Below are 25,000 nucleotides of genomic sequence, written 5' to 3' on the forward strand. Positions count from 1 at the left end.
AGAAAAGGACGTCCATCGCCGAGTGTCTTTATTAATATTCCTTATGAGCCATAGTCAGAGCCCGGGACTTCCAGGCTTCCTAAAGTTCTGCCGGTATTTACGCGGGGAAAGCTATGCGCCTTCAGAGTCGTGTTACACGCCTGCCCTGACAGGAGGACGTTGTTGTTATCGTTAATGCTCTGACAGTTATAGTGGCGTCTAAATAGGAGAGCTCTCAAACGTAAGTGAGTAATGACGAGGATTGTGCGAACGCTGGACTCGGAGTCCCAGAATGCGACGCGGCTATACGACAGAGCACAGAGGCTCGGCTAGTCAGCGGTCTGTTAGCATGAAAGTTGAAGCGTTGGAAGCTAGCTGATCTGCCGGACGAACTAAAGGACTAAAGCGCTGCTGCGTCGTCTCTCTTTAGGTAGAGATGAAGCGAGGGTTAGATCCTGCCGCATCACGATCCGCAGGGCATCGTGGGTAATGTAGGATACCGTCAACCGGTGTGAAAATAGATCAACATGTTAATAAAAAGAAAAAGAAAAAAAAAGTCCACTCTTCAATCTTGGACACAAATACAGGTTGTTTTTTTTTAGGTGCATGTGTCACTGCTTTGGCTTTACTGCTTCGCATTTCAATTTTGCTTCTCATCCTCTCTCTGTCTCTCTCCGTCCCTCTCTTGGTCTCCCTCCATCTCTCTCTCTCTCTCTCTCTCTCTCTCTCTCTCTCTCTCTCTCAGCGCCATTGCTGTGCACTCTTTCTTTAGTTTCTCCTGCAGGCTGCAGCTTCGTGCCCCCCTCCTCCGCCCCCTTCTGGTCAGGTAGTGTTACTGCTTCACTTCTGCCTCCATCTGCTCCTCGCTCTGCCACCCCTCCGTCCTACAGTGTGTGTCTGTGTGTCTGTTTGTGTGTGTCTGTGTTTCTGCCTCTGAGTGTGAAGACAGCAGGCCTGTCTGGTCATGTCTGGTGCTCGAACACACCTGCCTCTGCAGCCATATACGATATCAGTACCAAATACAACTGACATCAGTTCGTTTATGTCTAGCCACGCCCACAAACCTCATAAAAGGCGACCCTCCTTATATGGAGAGCAGCTCCTAAACGTCGTGTGTGCTAGATCCTCCAGTAATGCAGCTCAGCCACTGCAGCTACATCAGCTAGCATAAACGCACCCCACCTCGTTCCTTCTCGTTTTACAGGGTGCCATTACTTTTTCCCGCTTGAATAAATGGATTTTACGGAATAAACGGGGCACAGTGCATTCCAGTATCGTGAGATGATATTTTTTCCCTAACTAACACACACACACACACACACACACACACACACACACACACACACACAGTCTTCGAGCGCTGAGAGTTGTGTGTAAAGCATATGTGTCATTTTTCTCCCTTTCTTTCCTCCCTCTTTTCCCTCTTGTGCTCAGTGAGAAACGGTTCGCAGTGTGAAATGCGATTAACCCGGAGAATAAAAATGCCTCGCTCTCTCAAGGCTTCTGAATCTGTAATCAAAACAGCCGCAGCTCTGATTGGACTCGGCCCAGATTCACCAGAATCACTCGTGTGGAGTGGAAACACAGCGGCGGGCCATCACACACACACACACACACACACACACACACACACACACACACACTGATTAAAAACTCCTCAGGGAGGTGCAGTTATCCACACACACACTCTGAGGTGGAAAAGTCTGCGTAAAGATAAATCGCGATTTGAAACAGATTCGTTTGGAATAAGTGATGATCTAACGAATCTGCGTTCCGGTCCGTCCGGCTGCGTCCCAAACCACCCGAGTCCGACTCAGCGGCCTTTCCCAAGTCATTCCATCACACGTGCGAAATCCACTTGATGAAGATTTTGAGAACTGATCATTTCCATAATGTTCCGGAATGTTCAGTGTCCACTAGGTGTTTTATTCGCTAGTTTCTAGTGTCCACTAGATTTATGCGCCTCAGATTTGTTTCTAGTGTCCACTAGTCTCCAGGGTAAACTAGTTCAATGTCTTCTCATTTCCGTTGTCCACTAGTTTTCAGTGTCGCCTATCTCAGTGTCACTTAGTTTCCTGCGCCCCCTTGATTTTGTCCTCTAGTCTCTTGTGTCCCCTAGTCTTCAGTGTCCATTAGGCTATTGTGCCCCTTTGTTTTCTGTGCCCTGGTTTTCACTGTCCACTAATGTCCACCAGTCGTAGTTCCGTAGTCGTAGTGTCTCAGTGTCCCCTAGTCTCCAGTGTTCACTACACTCCTGTGTCCCCTAGTCTCCAGTGTTCACTACACTCCTGTGTCCCCTAGTCTCCTGTGTTCACTACACTCCAGTGTTCACTACACTCCAGTGTCCCCTACACGCCTGTGTTCACTACACTCCAGTGTCCCCTACATGCCTGTGTTCACTACACTCCAGTGTCCCCTAGTCTCCAGTGTTCACTACACTCCTGTGTCCCCTAGTCTCCAGTGTTCACTACACTCCTGTGTCCCCTACACTCCAGTGTTCACTACACTCCTGTGTCCCCTAGTCTCCAGTGTTCACTACACTACTCTGCCCCCTAGTCTCCAGTGTTCACTACACTCCTGCGTCCCCTAGTCTCTAGTGTTCACTACACTCCTGTGTCCCCTACACTCCTGTGTCCCCTACACTCCTGTGTCCCCTAGTCTCCTGTGTTCCCTACACTCCTGTGCTCACTACACTCCTGTGTCCCCTACACTCCAGTGTTCACTACACTCCTGTGTCCCCTAGTCTCCTGTGTTCCCTACACTCCTGTGCTCACTACACTCCTGTGTCCCCTACACTCCAGTGTTCACTACACTCCTGTGTCCCCTAGTCTCCTGTGTTCCCTACACTCCTGTGCTCACTACACTCCTGTGTCCCCTACACTCCAGTGTTCACTACACTCCTGTGTCCCCTAGTCTCCTGTGTTCCCTACACTCCTGTGTTCCCTACACTCCTGTGTCCCCTAGTCTCCAGTGTCCCCTAGTCTCCAGTGTCCCCTACACTCCTGTGCTCACTACACTCCTGTGTCCCTTAGTCTCCTGTGTACCCTACACTCCTGTGTCCCCTAGTCTCCTGTGTTCACTACACTCCAGTGTTCACTACACTCCTGTGTCCCCTAGTCTCCAGTGTTCACTACACTCCTGTGTCCCCTAGTCTCCAGTGTTCACTACACTCCAGTGTTCACTACACTCCTGTGTCCCCTAGTCTCCAGTGTTCACTACATTCCTGTGTCCCCTAGTCTCTAGTGTTCACTACACTCCTGTGTCTCCTAGTCTCCAGTGTTGACTACACTCCATTGTCCCCTAGTCTCCAGTGTTCACTACACTCCAGTGTTCACTATACTAGTTCACTACACTAGTCTAAAGTGTCCCTATGTTTCCTGTCCCTAGTTTTCAATGTCTCAAACATTGCAGTGTCCCCTGGTTTTTAGTGTCCCAGAGTTTTTAGGGACTACTCTCCAGAATTTGATAGTTTTCTTGTTTGTACCCTGAACACTGCAGTCTAGCGTTTAATGTCCCCTGGTTCACTAACAGTCTTACATTTTCCTTTTTTCCTAATTTCGACGTGTCCTCTCATGTCCATGTCCCCTACTATTCTTGTCCCCTTGATTTTCCTATTTTCCATATATACGTACATATACATGTGATGTTCTTTCTGTCTGTCTCTCCCTCCGTGTCTCATCTTCATAGTCATCCTCATGGTCATGTGTTCCTTCCTCTTGTTTCCATGGTAACCAGTGTAAACTCTAACTCGAGTCTCTCCATTCTGTCTGTGTGTCTCCGTCTCAGTGTTGACTCCGAAGGTGATCGGTGTGGCGATCGCGCGGTACGATTTCAGTTCTCGGGACATGAGAGAGCTGTCGCTGCAGGAAGGGGACATAGTGAGGATCTACAGCAAACCCACAACTAACGGGTGGTGGAGGGGCGAGGTCAACGGCCGGGTGAGTGTGTGTGTGTGTGTGTGTGTGTACAGAGAGAGAGAGTGCCTTTACCTGGTAATCAGGTGCAAATCTAGTCTTAGTTGAATATTCCTAGTTGTAATTCTCACAGTAATCACTGGTTCAATTGAACAAACTTGCTTCCAGCGGCGTATAAAATAGCACTTGATATGTGATCCTTCTTTGCTCATATTTACCAAGGGTGCCAATATTAGTGGAGGGCATTTTAAATCAGGTTCATGAAATTGTAATGTGTGCGCAGGATGTAGGTAAATTTATCACACTTTTAATTCACTATTTTGATTTTGAATTCATTCAATAGCGCCATTGTTTTTGAATTCGGCCTGTAGTCGTTACGGTCATTTAGCAACAACGACAACATAGTTACAGTAATAATAATAATAATAATAATAATAATAATAATAATTATAACTTTCTCTCTCTCTCTCTCTCTCTCTCTCTCTCTCTCTCTCTCTCTCTCTCTCTCAGGTGGGCTGGTTTCCCTCCACATACGTAGAAGAAGAAGAGGAATGAAAAACACACCAACAGAAGGAAGTAAAAAGGACATTTTTTTATGTTTACATGCTGAGCTGGACTGAATCATGGACTCGTCCTGTTTAAACACGAGTCTGAAAGTGTCTCAGCAGGGACACTGAGTGCTTACCCAGAATCCTTTGCTGTCAGCAAAGCAGTCACCAGTGAAGGGGTGTGTGTGCGCGCGTGTGTATGCGTGTGTGTGTTACTGTGAGTGATAGGTGGAAGTAAGAACCCCCACAGGCATGTTGTGTGTGTGTGTGTGTGTGTGCGTGTGTGTGTGTGTGTGTGTGTGTGCGTGTGTCTGTATATATCTTTGACATTGTCACTAATCAGCTGGATTTATTGTGTGGATGTTTGTGTTTTCTTGTCCTCCATTGTTGCTGCTTATCTTGTAAGGACATGTTTATCTGATTTGAGAGACAGAGAGAGAGCAGACACACACACACACACACACACACACACTCTCTGACACTCACCTCTAGCTAGTTCATCCACTGCATTTTTAATCCAGTATCCCGATAGTAAATGATTGACAGCTCACACTCCTTGCTCTTATCTGACCCACTATCCAGCCACCAGAACCTCCAGCCAGACCGTTTCAGCCCAAAACTGAAATGCGGCTTTAGAATAATTTATATTTTTTTTTTCGCATCAGTTTTCACGGCCATGTTACAGACGAGACTAAGAACATGAAGGATCATAAAAGGAGTTTTGCAGATATTTATTTGTTATGTGTGCAACAAATCTGTTCAGTAATTTGATCTCATAGCATGACTGTAGTGTGGAGCTGAAGCCACTAGATGGCAGCAGCATTAACGGATTAATAAACTGCCTCACATCCCACAATCACATTACTATCCTCTAACAGCCTTTAAAGACTTTTCTCTTTTTAGTTTCTCCCAGTAGCCTTGTACGCTAAATCCTCATTCCGCTACAATACAGACCTCAGGCTTTAACCTCCTGCTGAGCAGTGAGAGATATCACAGAGCAGCTCCACTCTCTGTCCACATGGACCAGCAGCGTGAAAGGAGAGTCCAATCTAAAGAGATTTACACATTGCAGAACATTCCAGGACCAATCTAACAACTTTCTAGAACCTTCTAGGACACTAAGCCATGGGGCAATCCAGAACACATACCATTTCAGAAAATCTATAAACTCTTACTCATTCTGGACCATCACAGACAACCAATCCATTCTAGAACCTCTACAATACAGACTCATGCAAGAACCTCCCAGACAACCAACCCATTCTAGAACCTCTCTAATGCAGACTCATGCAAGAACCTCCCAGACAACCAACCCATTCTAGAACCTCTCTAATACAGACTCGTGCAAGGACATCCCAGACAACCAACCCATTCTAGAACCTCTATAATACAGACTCATGCAAGGACATCCCAGACAACCAACCCATTCTAGAATATCCCAGAATACCAACCCATTCTAGAACAAACCAGAATATCAACCCATTCTATAACTGCTATAATACAGACTCATGCTAGAACATCCCAGAATACCAAACACATTCTGAAACATACCAACTAACCAGGACATTAAAGGACATTTGAGAACAGCAATCCATTCTTAAAATTTATAGAATCCGTATCTGGCCAAAAACTATCTAAAACTTCAAATTGATCTACCAGATATACCAGAACGCCAACCCATGTTAGAACCTCTATAACACGGACTCATTCTAGAACAGTTGGGATACTCAACTCGTTCTAGACCATTCATGAACAGATCCATCCTTAAATGTTCTCAAACACCTACTTAGACATAGCTCATAGGGCAAGTGGTAGCTCAGTGGTTAAGATGTTGGACTTCTGATCAGAAGATTGTGAGTTCAGATACCAATACTGCCAACCTGCCACTGCTGGACCCTTGAGCAGAGCCCTTAACCCTCAACTGCTCCGTTGTATAAGTGAGAGAAATGTACGTTGCTCTGGATAAGCTCGTCTGCCAAATGTCATACATGTAAATCTTAGACATTCCAAAATACAGACCCATCTTAGAACATATTAAAATACCAACTCATTCCAGAACACTGAACCCACACAAAGCACCACCAGATGAATTCAACAAGCTTGTAGAAGCTTCTACATTCCACAACACATGCCATTTCTGAATCTCTATAAACTCTTACTCTCATTCTGGAGCTACATACCCAACCCATTCGCATGAATTCAAGAACATCGATCCGTTCTCAAGTGCTCTAAAAGCCTGATCAATCCCAAAACAGTACCAATCACTAATGATCTTGAACATTCCGGCAAACCGACCCATCTTACAACATTCCAGGACGTCAAAACATGCCAGAACTCCAAGTCCAAACTCCAAATATTTCTTCTCCTGCTGTAAAAAAAAAAAAAAAAAAAACCCAACAAGCTGTGTTTCTTCATTTGCCATCACTTTGACATCCCTGAGCTGATAATGCATCCTGATTGGTTAATCCTGTTTCTCACTCAATGTGACCGAGCAAGCTAAGAGAGGCATTCATTAAATACGGAGGACTCATAATGATGCACGACAATGTTATTTCACACATATATAATAATCTGCGCGGTACGTGTGTTATGCTAACCATCCATTCGGACTGTCCTCCCTTCCTCATCCACGCCTCTGACTAACCGTGATAGGAGTTCGTATCTGCCCACAATCCCATGCTTCTATATGTCAGTCTGTCATTTTAGACATGTCAGTGCATGGATCTCTCTCTCTCTCTCTCTCTCTCTCTCTCTCTCTCTCTCTCTCTGTACTTGTGTGACCTTCCCACAGTGTGATGATGGTTAGCACAGACTGATGAAATCCTCCTACGATTCAATAACACACTTTTGTGCGGAACAGTTGAATAGATAAACATCATGTAGTCGTTCCCATGTCCGATGTTTTTTTCTTTCTTCCCCCTTCCTTGTGAAATTTTAGATTTGTAACCTTTCATCCAACCTGTTAAAGCCACTAACAGCATCAGAAAACTGTATACGCCTATAAAGGACCGTGAATATTCCTCTGGTACTCCTGCGTCTGTTGTTCACTGAAGCCAAAGATCTGTGTGTATGTGTTTGTATGTATGTATGTATGTATGTATGTATGTAGGTATGTGAGCCACAGTGGCCTGTGCAATCCTGAAATACTGCTGTGTTATACTGTACATATGTAGATAATGCGCAATAAAGTTATATTGCTTGTTTTTATTTAATGCTTTTCTTCTTGTCTCCACTGCTGGGCGTCGTTAATCATTTCCGCCATCTTAAATCCAAGCGGGAAACGGATCTATCAGGGGTTTTCTGCTCTAACACCTTCAGGCAGACCACGATTTGGATTAGGAGTGTTAAACAACTAAGAATGATTTATTACTTCAAGTCCCCGTGCCAGGCGTAGCGTTATTCGATGTGTTGATGTCATTTCCACTGAAACAGGAAGTCAGGGTGGGACATATTGAGTTGAGTGGCTCCTCCATAATTTTAAAGATCTAATAGCGTTTACAGAAGCTTACAACTGTTGGGGGGAAAGGGATCCTTCAGATTCTAGAGAGCGTTTGATTGGACGGTAAATCCGATAAGGAGTGCAGAATGGTGTCCTCAAAATGGTCGACGTAAACCCGTTCTGAAAGCGTATATCTTCTAAATGCGAATTTTGCCGCTGTTTTGGAGCGCACTAGCTTATAGATAACCTCAAGACGAAAATCTACATACCGAAGGCCACGGAACGTCCTTTTTGATTTCATGGGGACTTTATGTAATATCTGCTCAGTGGTGGTCCATTGATGGTGCAGAGTATTGATCACCAACGAGTGGAAATAAATACAAATGAAGTGTTGTTTTTTTTTTTTAAATAAAGTGGGCACTGCATGTATATGATAAATAAGGAACGCTCCATAAAACACTCCATGTCGTGCTGTCATGGGAAAACAATCAATATACCATTACCACCCTGAAGTTATTTATTTGCCAATAACAGCTCATCAATAAGTATTTTTATTTCTCTTTTAGTACAGCAATTTTATTCAAGAACATCATATAGTTACGTTCAATGTCGTAGAAGCAGCTATGAACAGCTTTTCCTTCACTTCATCTGTTTTTTTTTCTTTCTCTCTGGAAGTTAATCAGCCAAAAAAAAAAAAAAAACATTGCTTAAAAAACGCATCTTGTCATGTTACCGAGAAGTACGGACACCGGAGACTCCTCCCACGGATTACAAATAAAGGTCTCCTTACAGAAAACCTCACCATGTCAACAATGACACGTTTCTGAATCCGTTTAAGAGGACCGCCCACCGTACAAGACAAGTCCCTGTGAATGAGCTGTTACTATAGAAACGATAAGATGTTACCTATTACCTATAAGATATCTACCGGGGTTGTTTTATGTAGCAGCATGGTCCCGGAGGAACGTTGTTTAATTTCACTGTGTACTGTACCAGCTGTATATGGTTGAAATGACAATATAAACCACTTGAACTTGAACTTGAAGAGATATTAGTACGAGCGCATTACAATAAACCTGTGAATAAATAACTGTAATTGTTGGCAAATCATGGAAAACCACTACAAAACATTAAAAAAAACAACAACAAAAAAAAAACGTGATGAGATCTACATGCCCCGCCCCTTAATTAGGCATGCAGGCTGTTGATCGTTTAGCCAGAGAGTATATAGTTCAGGGAAAAAAGCTCAATTATCCAAGAGACTGAAGAGAACTGGGTAATTCAGCGGTTCACTACGGAAATCTGTTTGTAGGAGGAACAGGGGAAAAAAATGTAAGTGTCTGAGGTGAAGATGTGGTTAAAGTGGCTGAGGAGGCACACAACAAAAGATTTATTTTTTTTAAATAAAAAAAATGTTAAAAATCTGAAACCAAAAGACACCTTGGAAGGGCTTTTGAATTGCCAGGAAATTGAAGTGAAGCGCTTCTCAATGCACTTTTCTCCATCTCCTGGTTCCTGCACTGAAATACTTTCAGTGCAGAGTCAATTTTGGTTCCATTTATTACATTTATAAAATTGGGAACATTTCTACAGAGGTGTGTGTGTGTGTGTGTGTGTGTGTGTGTGTAAACTAGAATATATCGATATTTTTTTAGACAGAGTACAAGTACATGTTGTTTTGGTACTCGTCAGATACTGATACAGTATCAAAAGAGTAACCTACTTAGCATTAATTAGGGCTGGGTATTGCGACCAACTTGGCGATTCGATTCTTATTAATATGGTTTTGATTCGATTCAATATCGATTAATGATCAATATTTCATTTGAAACGTTAGTTTTGCGGACACAGAATCCACTTTTTAATATAAATGCTGGTAACCGAAACCTTCCTACTTAGCTATGTTACTGAAATACACATTTACGTTAACAACAGGGCGCACACGCTTATGTTTAATTACCTTTTTACTTTTACTTTGTGTACCGGACATTGTAACAAGAAATCATAAATACGTGTGAACGATGCACAAAACTGCACACTGCACGTTACTGTAAAGGAATCAAAATAAAACCGTAGATGTAAATGCGCAACAGTGAAATTCATTTAACGGCTTGAAACGCGTTTGAGAAGTAAAACCGATTTCAAAATTCAAACCGTGAAAGATGGCGACATCTTCAGGACGAGAGGTGAACTACAGATAATATTCACATCCTCTCGAGTAAAGCATGCGCGCGTTAAGAACCGATTCGGGGATTCCGTGAAATCGAAGATCGATTAAAATCGATATTTTATATCCAGCCTAGTATTAATCAATCTGAGACATCATGGAACATCTGATTTAGCTTTGTTTATGGTGGTTGCTATCGTAAGCAGCTAGCAGTGAACTCCTCCTGCTCACCTGGAGCTAGTGTGCTGGTTTTATTGTTATTACTCTTCCAAGAATCACAGGGTGTAGGACTTTACTGGTCATGGTGAGGTAACAGGAAAACAAGCCAAAAATGCCCCCAACCTTCACTCATTTCCACAAGACGATATCCTTTATACCGACCCCGTCGCTTCTGTCTTACATGGAAAGGAACCATCCGACTTTTCTTTAGGTTCGTTGATAACTCAACAAATAGCTGTTAACGTGCCGTCCGGGTCACGGCACCAAAAATTCATCAGCGCACAGCAAATCGGTGTTTCATTTCCAGACTCTCCTGAATCTTCTGACCAGCTTCTTACCGACGGAGGCAAAACTTCAGAAAGGTTTCACCAGCTCGCTCTCGAGATTCCGAGGCCAAGCCAGAAAGCATGTCACCTCTGACCTTGGTGTGTTCTGACTTCATAGTGTCCCGAGACCGTACGGAGATACGGCGAATGAGAAGTGCGACCTATTTGGCGTATTTAAACGTACTATTTAACGTAGCACACTTGGAGATTAAATGCGACGGACGTAAAACATCGACGGTTATAAAGGCAGAGGAGGATAATCGAAAGCGGATAATAAAAAGCACGTATTTCCAACAGTGTGCTGAAAATGTTATGGTGTTCAGACAATCTCTTTAATAGACAACGTGAGGAGCCACCCTGAGAGCGTAGAGCAGTGTTCGCAAACTAGCATCAGTTAAAAACCAGCGCAAGGTGCTCCGGATTACGTTCGAGCAAACTGTAGCTCGACAGGGACGAAGTGGTTTTACACGTGAACGTTTGTCTACGTGCTTGCTTCACTACTTTACACTCGCAAATACCATTGTGCGTGCAAGTCACGGCACTTTAAAAAAATATATTTTTTTTTAATGACCGAGCTTGTTGATCCAGCTCTGAGTTTAAAGATACCGTTTAAACGCTTTAAAAAGGTTTATCTGGTTACTTCAGCTAAGTAAAGCTGCTGTACTGCGCTTCCTCCTCTAGGCTTACGTCACGTGATACGAGTAACAGTACGTGAGTACGGTATCGGATCAATACCCGTATCAGTATCGATGCATCCTCGGTGCTAAACTGAAGACATGAAGGGAAGAAAGTGTGTCTGTGGAAGGATGAAGGAATTGCCTGTGCACTTCCTGAACGAAATACTCAGAAGGAACGCTTTGGAAAAGGAAAATGAAGAGCCCTTGCTCTTCACCCTTTTTGCGGCCACCTCTCAGGCTCCCAGCCTCCTGCTGCCCCTTGAGTGATTTACGTTAAATTCTCTGTTCCAGGAACAGCACTGCGCGCATACCCTTGAGAGATTTCTTAACGCATTTTATGCTTTGAATCGACGCCGTTGTGGACGTCTGAAGGTTTAGATGAAGAGAAGAACAGTGAAACCCGCTTTACGGAGCAGGACGCCATGTTTTACATGCTTTCCTGAGTACAGCTGAGTGTACGGCCATTAAAAAACGCAGGCCGTGTGTTTACGAGCGTATACGAGAGCGTCTATTGAAGCGAAATGCGACCGTTTAGCTGATGGTTTATCCGGTTCTTGGCCCGGAGAACAAGTAATAAATGTGATTCAGCGACGCAATGAGTCATGTAACGACTCTAAATGATTTGTTATGACCACTTAATGTGTCAATAATATAAAAATCTGCACTCGGGCCCTCTGAATTACACTCGTGAGAGTGTTTGTGCCGCAGCGCAATTTGCTAATTGCGATGCATGTGAACGCCGCTCTCTGAAACGCCTGTGCTTTGGTAATCGCAAAGCTCAAGAGGACGAGTGGGTGTAAAACTAGAGCAGATGGAGAATAAGTAGCAATCACACTTACACCTTAAACAGATTACTACCGTGAGCGTATTATTATCATTATTATTCCTGTTACTATGTAGCAGAATTTTATAGATGACTTGATTAACTGGTAAACATGGCCGACGACAGCCAATCAGCTCCCAGTAAGCATTTAAACGGTCTGAGCCTCGGCCAATCGTCTCCAGATCTGTCTGGTAGGTTCAGTTAGGCGACGAGATATTAAAATAAGATGGGTTCGGTGTCATTTAGTGTGATGCGATAACACAGTAATGAGTGTGAAAATTGGGTGCGTGCTAGATTTCACTGGCGGATTAGCAAGGCATGCTAACTACGTACACTCACCGGAGGCACCACGATCTCTGCTCCGTCCTTCCAAGATTTAGATTTCTTTCTGTCTCTGTACACGTTTAATGAGAAGTCGTATATAAGATTCACAAATCCTCCCCTTTCAGAGAGAGTCACGGCTCCCGGGGTAGCGAGTGCTGCTTATTATTCCCGGTTCTCCATTCTCCGGTGTTTTACTACTCTATTGTGTTCACCTGTTCTGTGTTCCGCCTTCATTCATTCGCCTATTTATTCCATGTTGTGTCTCCTTCTTGTGACAAAGTCTCGTTTGTTGTGTTGTGCTGATTGTTTTTGTGCCTTACTGAGCTTTATATTCTCGTCCTGCGTTCTTTTGGTTTTCTGATGCACGCCTGTTGATTGCTAGCCTGGACCTTACACAGCTTTGATGAAGAAGAGCCACTGAATAAGACCTCCGAGTACCGAGCATCTTTAAAGTCTATGTACATTCGTATTTAACGTTTGTAGACGAAAGCTCCAAACCACTTATTCTAATACAAACATGCGTCCTGATACTTTCCTAACCTCATCCCTGTCCGTGATGCTTTCCTTCAATTTAATAAAGATAAATGTAGCACGATTTATCAGCATCTCACCTCAGTCCCTCTAAGCACATGATCATAATGGTATCTCTCTAAGGTACGCTGTCAAAATCCCCGTCTCCCACTAAGCCAGCTTTCCTGTGTGAGATTATAGCCAAATCTAATTCGTCTTCCTGCCAGCTTGATCCCATTCTTACCTCGTGTATTTCACTCACCCATCTGTCACCTCATTAACATGTCACTTGCTTCTGGTTCTGTCCCTGCTTCTCTTAAAGGAATGGATCGACAATTTTTTTTTTTTTAATTATTTACACAAGATCTGCCTTTAACCCACATGCGGTCGATCAGCCAAGACATGTTTGGTGTCCGGTTTTGAAGTGCAAAGTAAATGTAAGCAGTTACATTTATTAGCTTATTAGTTTTAGGTTTGCTACAGTAGCCGGACTTACAAGGCCCAACACTGCCTTACTGAACTCCAAAACAAACAAAAAACAGATTTCTACCATATTTCTGTACAATCAAGCCGGGTAAAATCTAACCATCCCTCCCTCCACCCCCATGTAGGTCAAGCAGAACACACAGTACGCACTGGGCGCTCCAAATAATAAGAATGAATTTTTTTTAATTACTTGTACAATGTTTATACATTATTTTTTTTTTGCAATTCTTTACAATAAAAATAATATTAGGTGGATTATTTTGTTCTTAATTGTAAACAATAGTTCCTTGATTTGGGAAAGACTGGGGGGGGGGGGGGGGGGGCACTGTGGCTTAATGGTTAGCACGTCTGCCTCGTACCTCCAGGGCTAGGGGCACGAGTCATTCCTCCGCCCTCTGTGTGGAACCTGCATGTTCCTCCCAGGCCTCAGGGGTTTTACTCCTGTTTCCTCCCACAGTCCAAAGACATGCATTGTAGGCATTTCTAAATAGTCCATACTGTAGTATGTGAATTGATGTGTGTGTGTGTGTGTGTGTGTGTGTGTGATTGTGCCCTGCAATAGGTTGGCACCCTGTCCAGTGTGTGCACCGAGTTCCCTGGGATAGGGTCCAGGCTCCGCCGCGATCCTGTGTAGTGATAAGCGGAACAGAAAATGGATGGATCATTGTTTTGAAAGATAGCTAGCGTGCTTAGACAATTACTTAGAAACTAGAAAGATTATGAACCTGAGTAACGTAGCTGAGCTTGAGGAACTCGAGAAGTTGAATCAATGTGAATAAGGTTACAGTATGTACTGCACGTTACTATTTGTTGTTGTGTTTTGTAAATGAAAAATGACTTCCAGTGGTGTAGTGGTAGGGTTTACATTTAAATAAATACAATGCGCCATTAACACCACTATCCTGCACATACTTGCACATGTATTTTAGACAAATACACACGCAGAGTAGATTAAAACTAGACCGGTACGTTTCCTGAAGAAAATGTGAGCCGTGCTTGACGTGGCGAAACCAGGATGGGGCGCCAATACTTTCGAGAGCCGCCCGCGTAGGGCGCCAGCACTGTTAGAGCTGGCCGTGCGGTGCTCCGATACCTTTTAGAGCCGACCGTCAAGGGCGCCGGTACTTTTGAGAGCGGGCCGTCCGGGGTGCCAATACTTTCGAGAGCCGGCCGGATAGGGCGCCGATACTTCTGAGAGCCGGATCGGGTGCCGATACGTTTTACAGCCGAATGTGTACCGCGGCGATACTTTTACAGCTTTCCGTTTAGAGGGCCAATACTTTTGCAACTCAATGCAAGTCTATGGGAAATTTTCCGACTTTGAGCCTCCGTACCGGGAATGCCGACATTCCGATCGCTTCCAAAAATCGTAGCACACTTCTCCTCGATAAGCCGTTCGGTTTGACATCTCACCCGTCGATCTCCGACAAACGGTGCGGGACTAGTTACGCGCCGAAAAAGAAAGTGGAAGAAGAAGAATTATGATTATGATTATAATAAGTATGCAAGAGAACAATAATAGTGCTTTTCAAGCAGCACTAATAATCTTCCTAACCTCATATTAATGATTGTATGCATATTAATGATTGTAATGCACATATATAGACCGAAGCTCAAGGTTCACGAGAAATTGTGCTCTCACCTCAATGCATCAATCCTCAAACACCATCGACTGGCGTCTTCCTTTCCCTCCACAGCCAAATTGCTGGAAAAGGTTGCAGCCTCTCAAGTGCAGTGTTTCTTAATCAATAGCAATCTTTTCAAACCGTTTCAATCTGGGTTGGTTCACTGCACGACGCAGGGACACCTGGTTTCTGTGTCCTCGAGGATCTCGAGTGCAGTGAGTGGCATTCGACATTCCTTTTAGACTGAAGTGCTGTGCTTAACCTGGTATACCTTGGCACACACACACTTGTACATCTCACGTCTCTGCAACTGGCATTGCTGGCAAGGAACTCTGTTCCCACTGTTAAGCACAAATTACATTGATGTTGCTCAAGGTGTTCCTCAGGTACCAGTCCTTGGTCCTCTCCTTTTAATGATCTGTGCTACATCGCCCCTTGATCATCTGCGTTCGGGGTTTTAAGTTTTATAATGGTTTTATACAAAGGTTTGTGTGAGTACTAAAGTGGTAGAGATTTATGTGAGGAGTACTAAAGATACAGTATGAATACCCTTCAACCTGCTACTCTTAACCCGATGGCATTTAACTGCTGGAGCGGAGTCTGGATGCGGACCCAGCAAAGTATTTCAAAAAGGCCGACGTGCTAAGTACTCGAAGCTTCTGTAGCAGATGGTGCCGTTTATGTTCGCATGCGTTTCTGTAGCTCGATCCGGCTCATCAGACCGGAGACTAGCTACGGTGATAGAAATATTATATATATAGGAATGTTTTCACGGATTTTGTATGTTGAATTTGCGTCTGGTCTGATTAGCGAACCAACGATATGGCTTGTATGTATGTATATAAATAAAAAGTCAACGGTGAGAACGTAATATTTAAGGACGATTGCACGGAGAAGACTGCGTTGGTTCTACCCACATCAAGGTCAAAATAATGTCATTAAAAACATCTCATCTGTGATCTCAGTGTCCCTGTGGAAACAAAACCGAACGATTTCAGATGGATTCTAATCATCAGTCCGTAGAACGCACGGAATGGTGTCCTGCTTCTAGGCAAATTCACCAAGCTTGAAATGGTCTTATTCTACTGGCAGATAAACGTTTACATGCAGTGATGGCTCAACAGTTAAGGGTCTGCCCAGGAAGTTGAGGATTCAAGCCCCAGCACCACCAAGCTACCACTGCTGTGCCCCTGAGCAAGGCCCTTAGCCCTCTCTGCTCCAGGTGCGTTACATGATACAGCTTCACATCCAGACACACTAGGTTAGGGGTGGGTATTTCTTGCTAGCTCAGTAAGTAAGTAAATTTAACTTCAATAGAACATTTAAACACAGCAAAGCTGACTAAAGCGCTGAATAGAGTGAGAAAAAGTTCAAGAGAAAACAGAAGAAAACCCAACAGGCAGACAATAAACAATAGTAAAAACAAGGTTAAACCACCCGGGAGAAGAGATACGCTTTCAGCCTCTTTTTAAAAATGTGAATAGAAGGTGCAAGGCGGATAACCCCCTAACCCTAACCCTGATAAAGCTCTATCCGCCTTAGTTTTTAAACAGGATCGAGGCACATACACAAGAACCCTATCAGAAGATCTTAAAAATCTGCTAGATGAATGTGGTGTAAGAAGATCTAGCTAAGCCTGGTGTAGTTAGCCAGTTGTGTGTTTGGTGTTCTTGGCCTAGTGTAGTCTTTTATTTGCCGAAGACTCCTTTTATTCCCGATACTGTATCATCGCTTGTCCAGATATCATTTTTGCACTCAGTTGCGCTAGTCGATTATCCAGACCTTTGTAGGGAAGGAATTAAGCTGGACTTTCACAACTTTGAAGAGAATACCTCTGTCTTAAAGTCTCATATTTACGGCTTTGGATCGATTCGGATCGGATCGAAGTCACTGAACGGACATGGATTCCCGAAAGAAAAAAACGAATGTTTTAATGCGCTTGAAGTCTGACTGGAGGTGTGTTCTCTGTCTGGAGGAAGTGAGCGTTATACCTTTTTTCCCTTGAACTTTTGAGCCTCCGTTATAGTACCAATATAAATACCCAAGCCATTACGCGCACAAGCTAATGTCGGTGGCTTTGGAAAAAATGATCAGGAATACTTGCACATGAAATGTCTCTCTACAACACTTAAACTGTTTCGATTTAGATTGATCTGCCGGTAAATATCTTTACCTTACATTGCACCAAATTGGCTAACGTGTCGAGCGTCTCCTCCTGCACTGGGCCGCGGTGGGAGCTCAGTGATCTGTGCATTTGGCCATCACTCAGACAGGGTCATGGGTTTGATCCCAGCTGATAGCAGCAGCCACTTTGGGCTTAAACAAGCCACTTAACCTCACGCTGATCCCTGACAAATGTCCCTGTAGTCCTCTCTAACTGTAATGGATGAGGTGTGAAAAACAATACAGCTCCCTGGTAATGGCAACAGCAGAACTGTTCTCCAGGTTAATACACTGCACACACGTACAGCGTCTGAGGAGGAGGCTACCGAGGGCGGTTTTCAATCGGTTCTCTCAAACTAATCCAATACTTATTGGATTGAATCACCCATAATGCACTGCAACAGCAACGCAACGCTGGATAAGGTGACGTGTAACTACAAGCCATCGGTTATTTCAGTTTACTGCCGAATTCTGGATTTTGATTGGTCAGGAAGGAGATGTTCTCTATAAAGAGATGCTTATTTAACATTTATGGAAGGAGTCTCCAGTGTCAGAGGTAAAGATATAACGTTAAGTTTTCTGTTATCTTCAGGACAGAGGAGTTTTTATGCTTCGTTGCAGTTTCTCCGTAGCACGACGGGCCGTTTTTTTTTTTAGTTTGTTTATTTGTTTTATTGAATTCAAGAGAGAGCGGCTGGGAAGGGAAAGACTGTTTATAGCCGCTATAATTTGCCGTAAGCGATAAGACATTAAATGTAACTGTAAACGGATAAATACGTACGAAGTGTCACTCTAAATAAACCAAAACAAAAATGCGATTGTCGAATCGCTGTGGTATACAATACGAGGAATGAAACACTTCAGGATGTGCTGTTGTAGGAAAATAATCAACATTAATGTGGTAACATTAGCTCCGCCTTATTACTCTTATTACACAATGAAGTCATTGATTATTTTCCTATAACAGCGCAACAGCAAGTGTTTTATTTCATACATAGCTGAGTATATTTGCTCATTTGGCACGGCCACCATCTTTTATGGAAGATCGTTCTGTCTGTGGTCGAAACGAGGCTGTGGTTAGCAAGCTAGCAACAACCACCCTGTGGTATGTTTAACTAGCGCGCTAATTTAGCGCCGGTTGTTGCGACTACACTTTTCTTCTCCATTCTCGTCATGTCCTTGTGCGTTGGCTCAAGAACATTTCCCCCGGAAGTCTATTCTTCACGTTCTTGGTATTAGGGCGGTGGGGGTGAAAGGGGGGAGGGGTAGTTAGTGTCATCTCTCAACGCATTAACTGTCAGCTCTGTAGATTCTCATAAGGCTGCCGCGGCTTTCCTAAATGTAGTCATAGACGTCACTGAATCACATGCTTTAATATAAATAAGCTAATAAGTCATAATGGGTGCAGTACGCTTCTTTACACTTTCAATCCCCCCCCCCCCCCCCCCACACACACACAGTACTGGACTCGTATTAGTGAAGACTGATGCAGTCTCGTGGCAGGTCCTGAATTGGCACTTGAAGACAGCAGGCACATCTCAGACAGCGAGCTGCAGGATATGAGTGTCGAAGAGGGATCTGGCAGCAGTGTGTGTGTGTGTGTGTGTGTGTGTGTGTGTGTGTGTGTGTGTGTGGTTGAGCCTCCATCTGCTGAGTGCTTTCCTCATCCCAGCGAGCGGCTCTTCAGTCTTACAGCAGTATCTAATCTCTGACTGTCTCCTTAGGGTGTCTGTGTACACACTGCTGCTCCTTTCAGACACCAGACTGCATTTATAGTGTTTTTATCTGAAAAAGAAATTACAATAGATATTTTTCTCATGTAAATTATAAGCGCACATGCAGTCCTGGAGTGAGAAATGCATAATGAAATGTAATGTATGTAAGCGATGGTAATGTGGTTGGACGTTGTTGTAAGAATAAACCGGAGCTTGTGTTTGGTGGGGATTTGGGTCGGATTCTTGCTAGGATTGTTATTGTACTGTTTCTGAACAGGCCGATGAGACGGGACACCAGGATGGGTACTGTGATTGTGTTTCGTTTGGGCAAATCCATGAATCATAATTAATTCCATAGCTGGGATACAAGACGTGCGGAGTTAAATAGGAATAATCTAAAATCTCAAAATAGCAGGTCAACAACAGGACGTACTCGGAAACAGGACTCGGAAAACAAGACTCGGATTGGTCTCGGATCAAACGTCAGGGTTTACGTTCGCAGCCTTCAAGTCACAAGTTTGTTCAGAGGTGATAATTACAACGTCGTGTGTGTTCAAGTGGTTTTTGTTGGGAAAAAATCGGAACGCCTGAGAAAGCTTCTTTTGTTTTTATTTATTTTTTACATTTACGGCATTTTGGCAGACGCCCTTATCCAGAGCAACTTACATTTATCTCATTATACAACTGAGCAGTTGAGGGTTAAGGGCCTTGCTCGAGGGCCCAACAGTGCTAGCTTGGCAGTGCTGGGGCTTGACCTCCTGACCTTCTGATCAGCAACCCAGAGCCTTTAAGCACTGAGCCACTGAGTCAACGGCAAGAAGTTACAAGAAGTGAACAGTTAAAACCCCAAATTAGCACTTTTACCACTCTTACTATGTGCTGTACCTGTAACATTCATACCGGGGGCCACCATGACGTTTCGTTATTAACACCCCCCCCAACTCATAGAAAAATACGAGTTCCCCGGTAGTAATTACGACATTGTGTTGGCGTTCATGTATGCGCTTTGAAAACGACGATCAATCCAACAGGACTTCAAGGCAGCGATAGACAAACTAACCACCAACTAACACAGAACAGGTGAATAACAAACCAATTGGAACCAATTGGTGAATAACAAACCACACTTGGATAACAAACCAATCATAAGACAGAGGCTGAGACAGGACCAGGACAGAAAAACCAAAACAAACATGAGCACAGTGACATCAAGGGAGAAACCGAGACACGCATAACCAGTGGCATATTTTTGAAGGAAATGTCATACCAATGACATATATTGCACTGAGTGGAATTCATGCCTGCGTACACAAAGCCACGCCTCCCAGTATCTACAGGGATGCCAGTGCTTATCCATGTTAATGCAAGTGTTAACGCTCCATCGTGTTATTTTACTCGAACGTTTAACCCTGTCCAAAGAGTTCATCAGTTTATTAGTTGGGGGGCAGTGGTGGCTTAGCGTTTTAGGCTCTGGGTTACTGATCAGAAGGTCGGGGGGTTCAAGCCCCAGCGCTGTCAAACTGCCGCTGTTGGGTTCTTCAGCAAGGCCCTTAACCCTCTCTGCTCCAGGGGGCGCTGTATCATAGCTGACCCTGCGCTCTGACCCCAACTTCCTGACATGCTGGGGTATGTGTAGAAAATAATTTCACTGTGCTGTAATGTAGATGTGACCAATAAAGACTCATTATCATTATAATGTTTATCACCTCTTCAGGAGGAACGTATCTAATCTCCCTTCCAGCTTCATCTCCTTCAGAGTCAGAAAGTTCCTCCATCTTGGAACAAGCAGCTCCCAGCTTTACTCGACTTGCAGCAGATTGTGTGTGTTTTTGCACTGAATTTCTGCCCTACTTACACCGTGTTCTCAGGATATTTCCACAATATTTGTAGCAGTGAGAATAATAAACTTTTGATTTACCGGCTTCCCTTCTGATCCGTGTGTATACCTTTTAAACCCGTCTGTGGTTCTTCTCCAAACCGTTTCCACAAAGGTAGAAGCACACAACTGTACAAAATGTATTCGTGTGCCGTAGCAGTACGATATCCCTAAGAACAAAGAGGCTCGAACCTGTTGCCCCTGTGTCCATAGCGAGCTGCATGAAGACATGCTGTGTGACGGTTAGAAGAAGGTAGAAGAACGCGTGTGTCCTGCACAGAACCCTGACATCAACCCTACCGAACTCCTTTGGACCTGGAGCCTCGTCACCACCTGACCTCGACCTCACCAACGCTCTCGTAGCTGAACGAACACAAACCCCCACAGCCACGCCCCAAAATCTAGTGGAAAGCCTTCCCGGAAGAGAGGAGCGTATAAATAATAAAGATGGGATGCTCGACCAACACATACGAGTGCGGTAGTCGGGGTGACCATGCCTTCACAGAGTTCGTGGATATGTGCACCATGTACAAACGGTTGAAAAGTGGCTGAGGATTGCACGTCTGTATGAAGACGATTTTCTCCCCTGATAACAGATAGCACACGGATTTGATAAGAACGCTGACCTCAGATCAATAAGATCAGAGTACAGAGTGACTGCTGAGGTGATACAGTAGCGTTTCTGCTTCAAATACTTAATACACACTTATCTTAATTCTACTTAATATATAATATATACTTGATCTTGTCAGTAAACCTGTAATTCTCACACTGCTTATTTATCTATTACCTCTGGGGACTGGATTTTCAGGGCGTTCACGACAGTGGTAGATTTAGCGAAAGGCAGAAAAACAAAATGGATAAACAATAACAGTCACGCACAGCTAGGCTCGTGATCAAACGTATAAATCGGCCCGGTGCGATGCCGATGAGAGAACGCTCCGGAGTTTATTCCAGGTGGATCGAGCTACGATCAGCAGGAGTGACCACACGGGTTGGGTTTTATAGCCGTTATTGACGTTCCGGTTTAACTTATGGATAGATGTAGGCGATTTATAGATGGACGAATGTGTGTTCCAAATGAACATTAGTGAAGATCGCCACAGAAATGGGTTCGGCAATGTTTTACAGTACCTAATCACTGTGTTTATGTACTATATCAACCCTTCATTACAGCTGAGAGAACGTGCATTAAGTGTAGAACAGGAAAATATGAGTCGGTGTGATGCGGCTCAACTTTTTATATAGCTATAGTAGGAGGATACACACGATTAACCAGTAATATTCGACAGTACTGCTATAGGATACGATACGGTTTAGTATCCTCTGATCGATATGTCACCAGCTTTGATCTGAATCTGATGTAGGCCTAATGTAGGGCTTGTGTATTGCTATCAACACTACCTTAGTAATGTTCCCTCTCTTCTATATCCATCCATCCATTTATCATACCGCTGATCCTACACAAGGAGCCTGGAACCTATCCGAGGGGACCCCGGGCACGAGGTCGGGGACGGCCTGGAACAAGGTGCCGACGCGTCGCAGAGCACAATCGCACACATTTTATCAGACAATTTAGAAATGCCGATCAGCCTACAGCACACGTGTTTGGACTGGGGGAGGAAACCGGAGTACCAGGATGAAACCCCTGAAGTACGAGGAGAACATTCAAGCGCTGCACACACAGGGTGGAGGCAGGATTCATGACCCCCGACCCCGGAGGTGCGAGGACCACATGTGAACCACTAAGCCCCTCCCCCTTCTACATATCATGTCATTATGGTCCCATTGTAAAGAATAGAAATGATTCCTAAGCCGTCGATCATCTAAAATGTCCGTTTCATCCCACTCTTCACCTCACTGCACCGCGTCTCCGTATCTGCGTACGACTTCACCGACGCGCGACACACCTGAACCAGCTCGCCAGCTAAATATAAAGCTCTCCATATGTCGGATCAGGTGTGCTGGGAGAAGAGAAAGCTTGAAGGTGTGCAGCAGAGTGGAACTCCTAGGACTGAAGTTGGGGGATCTTAGTTTAGAGGACGTTTTAATAGGAGAGGGAGCTTTCATAGTGATCAAGCAATCTGTTCGTGAACAGTGACGTTTAGAGCGGTATGGGGAATAAGGAGCTGACGACTGGGAACCGAGACACACGGGTTTTATGCAGCAGAAAGGTGAAAAGTAGATTTAGTTTAAAAAAATAAAAAAATAAAGGCACTTGAACCATAAGAAGCATGCGAGCTGCGTGTATAATTCTACACTGGATGCGACTTTATCATTAAGTCTAACGAAGTTATTTAACCCTATAAGCTGCATCTGTAGATTCAATATAGTGTTGAGTTAGGTAGAGGGCCGGCAGTGTGTCAGGTGGTAGAGTGGGTTCGTAAGGGTCGGGGGTTCGATTCCCGGCCCACGTGACTCCACACAACGAAGTGTCCTTGTGCAAACCCCGAGTTGCTCCCGATGCTAAGCTAGCGCTTTGCATGGCAGCTCTGCTACCGCTGGTGTGTGAGTGTGAATGAGAACCAGTGAAAAGCTCTTTGTAGTACTCCTGTTTTTTTTTTTTGTTTGTTTTTTTTTAAAAGTGCTACAAGAGCATTTAAGTAAGAAACAAAACACTCCATTTTATTCTGTTTGAGGAGAATAATCCACAACGGAGCGGTCTAATGATGCTCAAGAACAAGCTGGTTATTTCCGGCTCCTAACTGTACGCCCTGAAGTGCTTTATTCCTCTTACAGCACAGCATTTAGGCGATGGTTACAATTCTATATTTATTATTTATTTATTAAATACACATGTTCTACGACTTTATCCGCTCGTAGTCACGTTCAACGTCGTGGAACGGTCTCACTTATGCTATAGCAGCTGTAATGAGTCGTTTCTTCACCGCGTTTTATCTCTCTCTTAAAAATGCTAATAAGATTTTTTTTTAAAATAAACACACACACACACACACAGCTTGTCATGAAAGCGCAACGTGTCAACTCCTCTGTCCTGGAGGTGCCGGAAAACTTAAAGTGACACTAGAGACTCCTTCCATAAACATCTTGTCAAAGATAACGCGAGTCCGGCGTCGGCCGTGTCCGTCCCCGCGTATGAGCTCTTACGGTTCGATCGTCAGGGTCACTCTTTCCTTTTTCTCCTCACCTCTAGGAAGTAAGGGGCTTTACTAGATCAGACCTGATCCACTTCGTCATCCCAGCGTGATCATAGTGATCATATGCCGCGCGTAACCGAACGTGGGCCAGAATGATCTCGACAGTGCTGATGGACGCTGATTTTTTCCCTCCCTCTTCATCGTTAGCAATGTTAGCATTTTTGCTTGACATTTCCATTCCAGTCGTGCAGGGACTGAAAAACGAGACCCGAGGGAATCCGGACGCGGAGCTGATGCGTGATAAATAATACGTGATAGATAATAACTCGCCCCTGCAGACCTCATCAGCGCGGCCCGGCAGATTGAACCGTCGTCCAGACGACGCGGGCGGCGCGTTAGGCTCACGCGTGCACGCCTCTCGCGGTTCCTCCACGACATTTTCATTACAGCCCCTTCGCTCTGCACTTTTTTAATACCTCAGCAGCAGGGTAAACACATTGCGGAAAGGTGAAAATGTTTTGGTTATTTGCCCACCGCTGTCTCCGAGGCGTGTCTTTAAGGCCTCGCGCGCTGTTTATTGCTTTTTTCCCGCGGCCATCGGGGAGCCATCATTCGAGAGGCACTAGACGGGAGTGTAAATATCAAGCCACACACCTTGTTTTCGCACTCTACTCAGCACTGCATAAGCACAGGAGCTGATGGTTCCTGTAGATATATTTGTGAATTACACACACACACGCCGCTGATTCATGGCTGCTCAAGGCCAGCACACACTCCTGCACCGCCATTTCTAGCGTTTCCAATGCGTTCTAACGCAGCTTACCGGGCACGTCTGATACAGTGCACATCATCCTACATGCTGTTCCTTTCCCCCACGGTGGAGCCCCCAAGGAGGTCTGGAGAGGTTCCTTGTTTTATCCTGAAGTTACTCCTCAACCTTCACGCCGAGAGTTGCATTAGGAAACGCACAGTACGGTGTGATGTGGAACCCTGCACGAAAAATCTCATCTCATTTCATCATCAAAAGAATTCGAATGAATCTGAACCAGTTTAAGAGAGTTTCCTTCTGTCCATCCGTCCATCCGTCCATCTGTCCATCCATAGCGGTGAC

The 25,000-nt window shown here is 44.4% G+C and overlaps 1 protein-coding gene across 1 annotated transcript in view; it reads left to right on the forward strand.

The window, feature by feature from the left end:
* The window catches only part of LOC108273150 (guanine nucleotide exchange factor VAV3), a 96,819-nt gene extending 89,171 nt beyond the window's left edge, over positions 1–7,648 (forward strand). The window contains exons 26-27 of the mRNA XM_017482197.3: positions 3,766–3,917; positions 4,404–7,648. Coding sequence (XP_017337686.1) covers positions 3,766–3,917; positions 4,404–4,448 — 197 coding nt within the window. The 3' untranslated portion in view covers positions 4,449–7,648. The remainder of the gene's footprint in view (positions 1–3,765; positions 3,918–4,403) is intronic.
* Positions 7,649–25,000: the final 17,352 nt, after the last annotated feature.

This window comes from Ictalurus punctatus, chromosome 1, assembly GCF_001660625.3.
Source record: "Ictalurus punctatus breed USDA103 chromosome 1, Coco_2.0, whole genome shotgun sequence".
In the NCBI taxonomy this organism is placed as follows: domain Eukaryota; kingdom Metazoa; phylum Chordata; class Actinopteri; order Siluriformes; family Ictaluridae; genus Ictalurus; species Ictalurus punctatus.